Source organism: Camelina sativa, chromosome 16, assembly GCF_030686135.1.
Source record: "Camelina sativa cultivar CO46 ecotype springtype chromosome 16, ASM3068613v1".
Taxonomy (NCBI): domain Eukaryota; kingdom Viridiplantae; phylum Streptophyta; class Magnoliopsida; order Brassicales; family Brassicaceae; genus Camelina; species Camelina sativa.
The window spans coordinates 4,947,665-4,959,844 of NC_141895.1; the positions used below are offsets into that span (position 1 = coordinate 4,947,665).

A 12,180-nucleotide genomic window follows, 5' to 3' on the forward strand; every position below is an offset into this window, starting at 1 on the left:
TATAAGAATGAATACATTAGAGATATATAAAAATATTATGATATTGAATTGAATATGTTTTTAATCATGAAAAACCATTAATGTATTTAATAATTTTTTTTAAAAGAAAAAAATAATTACAATACTTTTTTTTAGTCAACGCCAGAGTCAACATCGGTATTCGCCGGAGTCAGTCGACCGGTTTACCAGATTGTATATCTATGGTGTTGACCATATAACGTCATATAGTTCATGCATGTGGCCATGTAATATATATACTTCATGTAGTTAAAGATATAATAATATACTTGATATATGTGACTATGTTTTCTGTTGTACTTGATGTAGTTAGGCATCTTTGTTCTATATTAGAACTGTTGTATATATTTTGAATGAAAAGAACTGTTTCTATATAAGGTTATATCACGAAGTGATTTTAATATATGAGTTTAAATATATTAGTACGTATGTTTGAGATTAAATTATGTATCAATAGATGACTTTTTGATCGGTGTGAGGATGAGTGTGGTAAAATTACGAAAGTGTCCGATTATTAAGAGATTGTAAAGGTTTAATAGAACTACAGTAAAACTTCTATAAATTAATATTCAATAAATTAATATATTTTACTGGTTTTAAATTGAGTTTTTGTAAAAAATAACAAATTTCGATAAGATAATAAGAGAATAATTTTTTAAAAATTCTCATGTAAAATATGGTCCTAATAATATTCTAAATTAATAATTATGTAAATTTACATATATATATATATGCTGATATAATAATATATACTTCTCCTAAAACTCATATTTATAAAAAAATTGTTGTATTGTATTTTCAAACTATAATGATATAAGATACTTTTTTAACATGTCATAAAAATAGCTAAACTTTTTTAATTCAGTTTTTAGATATGCATCAAAACGAAAATTGATTTTTTCATAAATTAGAATTTATGTATGTCATGTGTATAAGTGAATTTGTCTATAGTATTTGTAATTTTTTGTTAATAATATTTTCTAGATTTTACAAATTTACAAAATCATAAAATTTACAATACCTAAAAGTCTAATCTTATTTTGCTAAAATTGTCTCAATTGATAATTTTTATATCTAATAATTAATAGTTATTAATTTACACTATAAAATAAGAATTATTAATTTATAGATAAATTAATATTATTATAAATTAATAAAATGTTATGGTACCAACATTATTATCTTATAGAGGTTTTACTATGATGTAATCTTGGTATTCGATTTTAGAATTGACTAACCATTGGATTGATTTAGTGAACAAAAGTAAATCGCAAATAGTAGATTTTTTTCATCCAATTAATTATATTGATGATAATTTGGGCTCCTGCTCCTGCTTTTTTTCTTGAGACGCCCTTTTGATTTGGATGGAGTGTGTGAAGACCATATCCACAACTTCAATAGAGGTATTCGGGCTAATGCTCTAATGTCGTGTATTGGTGTGGATCATCAATCTATTCCCCCATTCCGGCGGTTGAACTCGACCAAGCTGGTATTGATGCTGAACTGGCCATTACGTTGCTACCTATGCGAAATGCTTCCTATGGTTTGTAACAATGGGCAAACGTTAGGGTATTTTGCAATCTCTATCTCTCTCACAAATATTAATCTTATCGCGAATAATAGATGTATCCAATGTATTCTCTACAAAATTATTATTTAAAAACTTTTCTTTCTAAAAATAAGAAAAATCAACGTCATATTCACAAATAAGTGAAATAGTATAATTTTATTATTTTCATTATTAATAGTAATTTGATAAATGATATTAATAATCTGTGTTGTAATCCAACTTTGTTATGAATAAAATTTTAATCTTATGAGAAAAAAGAATAATATTAATAATCAAAAAAACCTTCACATATGTCAAAATTGGGTCATGTATTGGGCTTATACATGATGTCTGTCTTATATAGATTTGACTCAAAATTTGATTATTTCAAGACAAATTATGATATTTTTGCCAAAATTACAATTTTAGATGGTGGTAAATAACATTAATCTATGAAAAAGTAACAAAAACACCAAAAATCTAATCTCTTTTGTTCTTAAGAAAACTCTTTATTTGTGAAATAGTAGAGGGAATTTCTTAAAGCTACATTTACCAAGTTTAAAGTAAGATAATCAATTATATTTTTATATTATAATATGTATCATCTAATCGATGTTTGTACTGAACATCTTCCTATCTGGTTTGATGCAGCTTGTGTTGTCATCCACTTCCTGATGTCTCTGCTCTCCTCAAGGTCTCTCCTTGGGAATATCACGCTCCTCCACTGCTTGCCAACCTTCCCTCTTGATCTCATTCCAACCACCCTTGTGTTGGGCTACTTTCGTGATGCTTTGTCTTTTTTCCTAAGACGTCCTCTTGATTTGGAAAGGATGTGGGAAGAACAAATCAAATTTTTTGACATATGTGAAGTTTACATATGTCAAAATTAGGTCATGTATTGGGTTTATACATGATGTCTGTCTTATATAGATTAGACTCAAAATTTGATTAATTTCTAGACAAATTATGATATTTTTGCCAAAATTAAATTTTTTGATAGTGGTGAACAACATTAATCTATGAAAAAGTAACAAAAACACCAAAATTCCAATCTCTTTTGGTCTTAAGAAAACTCTTTATTTGTGAAATAGTAGAGGGAATTTCTTAAAGCTACATTTACCAAGTTTGATGTAAGATAATCAATGATATTTTTATATTTTTATATGTATCATCTCATAGATGTATGTACAAAAATTGTTATACTTAGAAAAATATACTAATAACTCTATTTCTTAGTTATTCATAGAATAGTATTTGTTTTCCAAATTATATTTCTAATGACTAAATTACATAAATTTTATGCTCTCTTTTTTTTTTGCTCTCTCTCAACAATGTACATTTTAAAGTATGTTAGTTTTAAATACAAAGAGTATAAACCAATTTACATGATTTTTTTTAACCTAACAATAATTAAATTAAAACTCCAAGATTGGTTGTCCAAACTAGTTACATGATTATTTCAGATATTCTTCTATATGTTGTTTCTCTTTTTCTTTTAATTTTTTTTTAGTGTTTTTGGGCAATGTGAGATTATTGCATTAACTTAACATATGTATGTTCTTTTAATTATTTTCTCTTTTGATATTTAATATTATTTTTCGCACTAATCAGATCTTAGGTAAATTGATTTTTGGCATTATATTATTTTTTTGCACTAACTAGATATTTTATATAATGTACATATAGGGATTCTTCATCTAATGAAGCACAATTCTTAAAAAAATATTTGACATTATACAGTAGCTAGAAATTGCTCATTATTTGTAATTAAAAATTTCAGATTTTCATTTATAAAAAAGCCCATTTATTCAAAAAAACTTATAACATATTAAATTTGTGTAACTTTTACTTTTATTTTTTAAAAAGCAATATCCCTATTCCATCCAATACAGAAGGATCCATAAGGAATTGACTAAACCGGGATCTGGTCTACAAATTGTGAGCACGCGTGTCCCCGGTCAGAGAGTTGCCGTCACAATCACGCGGAGATGAGCGACAAATCAAAAAACTTGAACCGTTAAACGACGTCGGCCGTCTATATTCCCCAAACCAAACCGACCCCTTTCCTTCGTCTCCTAAAAAATCTCAAGAGAGTTTTTTCCAATTTCAATTTCAGTTTTTTTTTCCAGATCTCAAAACTTTTCCTCGTTTCCGATTCGATTCGATTCTTCTCTCGTCTGCTTTCCTCAAAGGTACGTTTCATCATCTTCTTCCTTGTCATGGTTTCCGAAGTATCGTTTCTTGATTTAGGGTTAGGTATCAATTCTGATCGGTGTTTTTCCTATCTCGTCTTCTTGAGAAGCTGAATCAGTATCTTACCTAGTTTTTGATATTTTTTTTGTTTCCATGGGAATTTCTCATGTTATCTCCAGGTTTTTTCATCACTTTATGCTTCACAAGCGAGCTAGTGAAGCTAACGAGAAGAGCGATAACAGCATCGGTTCCGATTTAGCATCCAAGAAACGACGTCTCGATATCACTGATTCTTCTTCCGCGTCTGATAAGTTGTTGGTTGTAGCTTCTGGTAGTAGTAGTAGTAGCAGCGGATTTCTCGGCGATAGCGTTGTTCAGCGACTCGACATGGCTTTTGGTAACTCAAATCGTCAGGAGATCGATGAGGATCTTCACAGTCGGCAGCTCGCTGTCTATGGTCGTGAGACTATGAGGCGTCTCTTTGCTTCTAATGTTCTAATCTCTGGGATGCACGGCCTTGGTGCCGAGATTGGTATGGCTCTCTTGTCCCTTTCCTTCAAAACTTGTAGATATGCGTCCTAGTTAGATTCTTTGAAGGACTGTGTCATCATCAGAACCTAGTTGATTTAACTCTCTAGTTGTTAAGTTTTTGTACTCGTGATGATCTGTGATTGTTGCTATCCTTCATCATCCAAATAGTGTTTCAGATGTTCCTTAATTTGTTTGATATCTTCTTTATTGGTGTTTTATAACCCTTTATTAGTATTCAAGTTTGCATGGTAAATTTGAACTGTTGCTTGTGTTCCTGACACTTTCGTATCTATCTTCTTAAGGTTTATTTCCTTTTCTCATAAGTCTTTTTATTCGGTTTTTTTCAGCCAAGAATCTTATTCTTGCTGGTGTGAAGTCTGTGACCCTGCATGATGAAAGAGTTGTAGAGCTATGGGACTTATCTAGCAACTTTGTTTTCTCGGAGGATGATGTTGGCAAGAATAGAGCGGATGCTTCTGTTCAGAAGTTACAGGATCTTAACAATGCTGTGGTTGTCACTAGCTTGACCAAAAGCTTAAACAAAGAGGATCTTTCTGATTTCCAGGTTGATAGACAACTCATTTTTCTTGTATATCTGGTCTGAGTCTTTTGTAAACTGTATCATTTTGTAGATGACTTGTGAATTTATGATAAATCTGTGACTGAATGGATATCATAGGAGTGGGTTGTCGTTGCATATAAGAGATGATTTTGTCTCAGTAGGTGTTAGGCTGGTTCTATTGTTTATTAGTATTGATTAGGAAGATTGGTGTACACTTTTCTCATGAGTGTTTCTTGTTGGCTGGTTTCCTGCTGATACATCTACTTTTGTGTGAAACAGGTTGTTGTTTTCTCTGACATAAGCATGGAAAGAGCAATCGAATTTGATGACTATTGTCACAGCCATCAGCCTCCTATCGCTTTTGTTAAGGCTGATGTCAGGGGTCTTTTTGGCTCTGTCTTTTGTGATTTTGGGCCTGAATTTGCGGTTTTCGATGTTGATGGTGAGGAACCCCATACAGGCATCATTGCGTCTATCTCTAATGAGAACCAGGCATTTATTTCCTGTGTCGACGATGAGAGGCTTGAATTTCAAGATGGTGACCTAGTTGTTTTCTCAGAAGTTGAGGGTATGACGGAATTGAATAATGGGAAACCAAGGAAGATAAAAAGTGCACGGCCATATTCATTCACCCTTGATGAGGACACTACAAACTATGGAACATATGTTAAAGGTGGTATTGTCACTCAAGTGAAACAACCAAAGTTGCTGAATTTCAAGCCATTGAGGGAAGCTCTTAAAGATCCTGGGGATTTTCTATTTAGTGATTTCTCTAAGTTTGATCGGCCTCCACTCCTTCACTTAGCATTCCAGGCACTTGATCATTTTAAATCTGAAGCTGGCAGATTTCCTGTTGCTGGCTCAGAAGAAGACGCTCAGAAGCTTATATCGATTGCCACTGCCATCAATACCGGGCAGGGTGATTTAAAGGTGGATAATGTTGACCAGAAGCTTCTACGACACTTCTCCTTTGGAGCCAAGGCTGTCCTGAATCCCATGGCTGCAATGTTTGGTGGTATTGTTGGACAGGAGGTTGTTAAAGCTTGCTCTGGAAAATTTCATCCTCTCTTCCAGGTTATATCTCTTTTCCATAACACGTGGGAACACATATATAGTCTTTGCATGCCAAGTTCCTTGTTCGAGTTAAAGATTTTAAACACACAAGAACTAAAACCCAAAGCTCTCTTCATATGTAGGTATATATATAAAGAAAGCTGTTTAGATAAAGTCATAAAGAAATTGTATCTCCAATAGTTTCCTAAAGCAAGAAATAGATACCCTAATGAAAAAAGAAACACTAACTGTTAAACAATTACATATCATTCCCTTTTTCTAACTGTCCTGAATCCCATGGCTGCTTACTCTTTTTTTTGCAAACGCATATTTTGTATAGTTCCGTATTATAAACTAATGTTGAGCTTCTTCTCCATTTTTCTATCAGTTCTTCTACTTCGATTCAGTGGAGTCACTCCCCACTGAACCTCTGGATTCAAATGACTTTGCACCAAGGAACAGCCGGTACGATGCCCAAATATCTGTATTTGGGGCCAAATTCCAGAAGAAACTCGAAGATGCTAAAGTTTTTACAGTCGGGTCTGGTGCACTTGGGTGTGAGTTCTTGAAAAATATGGCTCTGATGGGGGTGTCTTGTGGAAGCGAAGGGAAGCTGACAGTGACAGATGATGATATAATCGAGAAAAGTAACCTCAGTCGTCAATTTCTATTCCGTGATTGGAACATTGGACAGGCTAAATCCACAGTTGCTGCTTCTGCTGCTGCAGCTATAAATCCCCGCTTCAACATTGAGGCCCTGCAAAACCGTGTTGGCGCTGAGACTGAGAATGTATTTGATGATACCTTTTGGGAGAACTTGACTGTTATCGTGAATGCACTGGATAACGTCAATGCTAGGCTCTATGTTGATTCAAGGTGCTTGTATTTCCAGAAGCCTCTCCTTGAGTCTGGAACTCTTGGTACCAAGTGCAACACACAGACGGTTATTCCACATCTAACTGAAAATTACGGTGCCTCAAGGGACCCACCAGAGAAACAGGCCCCCATGTGTACTGTGCATTCGTTTCCGCATAACATTGATCACTGTTTAACTTGGGCTCGCTCTGAGTTTGAGGGTCTGCTCGAGAAGACTCCTGCTGAAGTGAATGCATATCTCTCTAGCCCGGTTGAGTACACTAACTCAATGATGACTGCTGGCGATGCTCAGGCGAGGGACACACTGGAGAGGATTGTTGAGTGCCTTGAGAAGGAGAAATGTGAAACCTTCCAAGACTGCTTAACCTGGGCTCGACTGAGGTACTGTTGCTCTCTCTTAATGGTTAGGTTTATGGTAGTCTAGTCATAATTATTATTGTAGAGTAAAAGAGAGTATGGTTTCTTACTCATGTGCTGCTTCGTTTCCTTTTTTATGCTTTTGACATCCACGTCATCAGGATTCATAATTCATTGAAAAAATTGTCAGGAACTTAATAATTATTTTTTGAAAAACACTGTTAGGAGGCAACTTCATTTCTCAACAGGTATTGGATTTTCCTTAATATGTGTTTCATTTTTTATGTGACTAGGTTTGAGGATTACTTTGTGAACCGTGTCAAGCAATTGGTATACACATTCCCTGAAGATGCTGCGACTAGTACCGGAGCTCCATTCTGGTCTGCTCCAAAAAGATTCCCTCGTCCACTCCAGTACTCGTCTTCCGACCCAAGTCTCCTTAACTTTATCACATCGACTGCTATTTTACGAGCAGAGACATTTGGGATTCCGATACCTGAGTGGACCAAAAACCCCAAGGAAGCAGCAGAAGCTGTTGACAGAGTGATAGTCCCAGACTTTGAGCCAAGAAAAGATGCAAAGATTGTGACTGACGAGAAAGCTACCACTTTAACAACTGCTTCGGTGGACGACGCTGCAGTCATCAACGATCTCATTGCTAAGCTCGACCAGTGTAGGCATAACTTGACTCCAGACTTCAGGATGAAACCAGTTCAGTTCGAAAAGGTAACTATCTTCTAAAATTAATCTCTCTCTGACATTGACATTGACTTGTCTTGTTTAGAATTGTTAACTAAGGGTTGTAATTTTGAATCTTAATGTGTTTGTAGGATGATGACACAAACTATCACATGGATGTGATAGCGGGACTAGCCAACATGAGAGCGAGGAACTACAGTATCCCTGAAGTCGACAAGCTGAAAGCAAAGTTCATCGCAGGGAGAATCATCCCAGCCATTGCGACTTCAACAGCCATGGCTACTGGACTGGTCTGCCTCGAGCTGTACAAGGTTCTTGATGCAGGACACAAAGTGGAAGACTACAGGAACACATTTGCTAACTTGGCGCTTCCACTCTTCTCCATGGCTGAGCCGGTTCCTCCAAAGGTGGTGAAGCACCGCGACACGGCGTGGACCGTATGGGACAGATGGGTGCTCAAGGGAAACCCAACTCTGCGTGAGGTTTTACAGTGGCTGGAGGACAAAGGGCTTAGCGCGTACAGCATCTCGTGCGGAAGCTGTCTTCTGTTCAACAGTATGTTCCCGAAGCACAAGGAGAGGATGGACAAGAAGGTTGTGGATCTTGCTCGGGATATCGCCAAAGTGGAGCTGCCGCCATACCGCCACCATCTTGATGTAGTGGTGGCTTGTGAGGATGAAGAAGACAATGATGTTGATATTCCTCTCGTCTCTATCTACTACAGGTGAGAATCTTCAATCAGAAAAAAAATATTGAAAAGAAAAAAAGAAACCAGTCAGAAGAAAGATGAAACTCGTGAGATCAAATTTGTGTGTTTTGTCTCTTGCATCTGCCCTACGTATTTTCTTTTGGATGCTTTTGGGTGAGATGACTATTTTTACTTCGGGTGGGATAGAATCCCATTTTATCAATCTCGTTCTATTTCTACTGTTTTTATGTACACTTCGTGGTGTGGTTTTACCCACGCATCAACCCATCTGAACATGTTTTGTGTCCAACGACTCTCGAGTTTTCCTTTTTCCATGTCTTGTTGCAGGTGTTGTTTCAAGGTAAAGAATCTGAAACGATTCTCCCATTTTTATATTGCTCACTCTCTGAATCTATTATTGCGATCAAGTTGTGAAAACAACAATCTCTCTTGAAGTCAAACCAAACCAAGATTACTAGTACAGAATTCATGAAATGGTTTCCCTCAATTTAGTGGTTCAATTTATTTGGTATAAAAAAATTGTCACTACGAAAATCGGTTTGATTTTATTGGTTTTTGGAAGAACAGACTCAAATTGGAGTAAATAAATATATTCACGCATTAAGGAGACGAACTGAAAGTGCCACCACATAGGCAAAGGTTATGAGATTCGAGTTTGACTCGATCACCAAGATTTATCAGCGCCTTCATCGAATTTGCCAGAGCCAACAACCCGGAAATCCAGCTGCTTTTGATGCTTGGTACGTCTTCTTTCATCGAAATCCTCCCATCCCTCGAACTGACACAATCCAAATACTGGTTGTTCAGTTCCAAAAACAAAGAAAGAAGCTAAAGACACAAATACGAGACTGCAAAAAAACGGATTTAGCTAGCAAACCTGGCGGAGAAATTCAACGGTTATCTCTGTGTTGTGGAGTCCTAAAGTTGAGAGCTGCAAACACATCTTGAATAAACCCAATGGCAGTGTCTTCAATCCTGTGTTTTTCAACTCCAGCGTCTAAACAACAAAACCCTAAGTCTCTGTAAAGCCATTTTGCTATGGGATGGTAGGACGAGAGTAGTGAAAGGTAGATTTGATTTTACCTTTAGATTACGCAGTTTGGTGAATGTCTCGGGAAGTTCCGATATGATATTAGCTGAAAGCTCAACCTCCATGAGGAATGAACAGTTTCCAGTACTCTCAGGAAGGCTAGTTATTCTGCAGAACACAAATAGATAGAAAGACAATGAGAAGAGTAATCACTGGTATCTTTTGGATCACTTAAAGACTATATCTGTTCTCTTTTGGATCACTTAAAGATACAAGTAAAGCTTATTTGCCTGTTATTGTTGGCTTTCAAGATCTCCAGCTGCGTAAGAAGTCCTAACTCATTCGGTAGACTTGTCAACTTGTTGTTGGCAACATCAAGCTGTCTAAGAGACGTCAGAGAACCCACTGCTGGTGGCAGAACAGTTAGACTGCAAAACACAAAAAGGATTTTCCTTATTAAAAGATCAGTCGACGTTCACAGCTATAAATGTTGTGTTCTAGAGTCTTAGTGATTACAATCTAAACATAACTTCAGCTTGGCGAGTCAAATACACAATTTTGCAAATTGGTAGCACTGAAGGCATGTCTAATATCTACTAAGAAAGACAAGTCCAGAGACTAAAAGTACAAAACTCACTTGTTATGGCTAATAGACAGAAACATGAGGCGCTTCAGAGATGATATCCCTTCCCACTGAATTGATTCATCGGACAGACCATTTCCTTGAAGGAACAGTTTCTACAAATGGCACTCATATTATAATTCCAAACTTTTCACCAAATAAAAAGATTTGAAATATAAATCAAACTATGCATTTCTCACCTGCATAGAACCAAAGGAGCTGATTCTGGCAGGTACTTCTTTAATGAAGTTTTCACTAATGTCAAGTACTCTGACTCCAGATCCACAGTCCCACACTTCTTTGGGTATTTCCTTTTCCACAACAAAGAAAACTCAACTAATAAACAACTTAGCAACTAAAACATATTACGGGAAGGAAATAATAATAGCTTGTCCTTATGTCCAAAAGCCAAATGAAAGAAAAAACAATCCAAACCAAAAAACCTCAAATAATGAAAACATAACGACCTTCTCTATTTTACCTTCAAATTAGCTTGAGCTAAAGCAATGACTCCTGTGGCTTTCCATCGATCAACGCGGTTCTTGTCCACAAGGAGACTAGGTTTCGTCTGATCTACTTTATCCGATACAGCAGTCCTAGAGATTGGCCTTGTACTAGCTTCCTTAAGTACAGGACCTTCCTGTTCATTTTAAATACAACTACAACATTAACCCACCTAAACCTCAATTAGATTGATCCTACAAAAGAGCAAGAACCCAAATTTCTAGATGATCTTTAAACAATTCTCCAACATACTTAAGTTATTGAACAAAAGATGAGTTTATTAAACCATAAACAAAGAACACTGACCCCTTGATGCAGACCTTGGGAGGCCATGAACATGATTTTAGCTCCACTTCCTACATCAGATTGCTTCAAAGTCGACGTTTCAACCAAAACCTTACCTTCAAGAAACAAAACAAAAAATCAAATTTTGAGAAAGACCCACTAAAATTAACAAGCTTAATTAGGAGAAAAGGTATTCAAAATTATAACCAGCAAACCTTTGAAGATGAGCTTCTGACCACGAGGAAGAACGTTGGTGATTGGTTGTAAGAGAGACTTAAGGTCTTTGACTGTACAATCCGGTGATACCGAAAGAGGTATTGATTTGCCTCCGAATTTTACTGTTAGCTTAATCGTTGAACCTGCTTCCATTGTTGGATCTTCGACCTCCATTACAATCTTTACCTCCTGCGATTCTTATTTTCTTCCTCTGCTTTGCTTCACCTTCAGATTCAGAAACACAACATAACTATCTCTATATACAGACAGGCCCATTAAAAATATTAAAATGAGTCTCTTTTTTTCATTAAATATCATTATTAGTTTTATTTTTTTACAATATCATTATAATATTCTTTTTAAATACCACATGTACAGAAGCAAAATTATAACCGGACTTCATAAATTAAAATGAGGGATTTGCTACGTTCTATTTGAATGAATCTTATGAGTGGGGAGACCAGTAGTTCTTTATATGGTATTGTGTTATTTTTTATCCCACTGATGTGGGACATTTATCAATACCGCCTCCTTTTAAACAAGCGACGTCCACGTTGGTGGTGGCTGGTACTCGGGCGGCTGCTATTTTCGGACTTTTTCCTTTCGCTCCTCTCCTGTTTCTCTCCTCTCCAGCCGAACGTCGCATGTCGAAGAATCAGAATGCTCTAATACCATTTGGTACACTTTGGTATCATATTAGACCTTAACTAAGCCAATAAAGCCCCAAACGTAGAACCCACCACAAAAGCTAGCTTATGAGTGGGGGGACCAGTGGTGCATTCTATGGCATTGTGTTATTTTCTATCCCGCCGATGTGGGACATTTATCAATACCGCCCCCACCGATGTGAGAAGATTTATTTGTATATGTAGAACATAAACATATCAACGATTTTCTACAAGAAAGAGAAGTAATAATCAAGAAGCTAATTGTAGATGACAATTAAAGAGTAGCGATAAGACAATTGTGTGTATGG

At 36.0% G+C, this 12,180-nt stretch overlaps 2 protein-coding genes across 3 annotated transcripts; one reads left to right on the forward strand and one right to left on the reverse strand.

Moving 5' to 3' along the window:
• The first annotated feature begins 3,269 nt into the window (after positions 1-3,269).
• On the forward strand, positions 3,270-8,836 carry LOC104749883 (ubiquitin-activating enzyme E1 1). Of its 2 annotated transcripts, XM_087493319.1 has the most exons (7): positions 3,270-3,759; positions 3,940-4,292; positions 4,639-4,856; positions 5,133-5,927; positions 6,295-7,163; positions 7,433-7,865; positions 7,970-8,836. In XM_087493319.1, the coding sequence occupies exons 2-7, from the start codon at positions 3,956-3,958 to the stop codon at positions 8,564-8,566; spliced, it is 3,249 nt and encodes a 1,082-aa protein (XP_087349445.1). In that variant the 5' UTR covers positions 3,270-3,759; positions 3,940-3,955; the 3' UTR covers positions 8,567-8,836. The 2 variants fall into 2 exon arrangements, with proteins under 2 accessions (XP_087349445.1, XP_019093827.2); XM_019238282.2 differs by lacking the exon at positions 3,270-3,759 and having other exon boundaries at positions 3,899-4,292.
• Positions 8,837-9,024: 188 nt separating this feature from the next.
• Positions 9,025-11,651, reverse strand: LOC104749884 (LRR repeats and ubiquitin-like domain-containing protein At2g30105). The gene is made up of 10 exons (XM_010471593.3): positions 11,572-11,651; positions 11,204-11,429; positions 11,010-11,104; positions 10,681-10,839; positions 10,400-10,510; positions 10,215-10,315; positions 9,868-10,005; positions 9,631-9,745; positions 9,425-9,544; positions 9,025-9,325 (listed from the first exon to the last, which is right to left on the reverse strand). Exons 2-10 carry the CDS (start codon positions 11,376-11,378, stop codon positions 9,212-9,214), a joined length of 1,128 nt encoding a protein of 375 aa, XP_010469895.1. The 5' UTR covers positions 11,379-11,429; positions 11,572-11,651; the 3' UTR covers positions 9,025-9,211.
• Between the last annotated feature and the right edge of the window lie 529 nt (positions 11,652-12,180).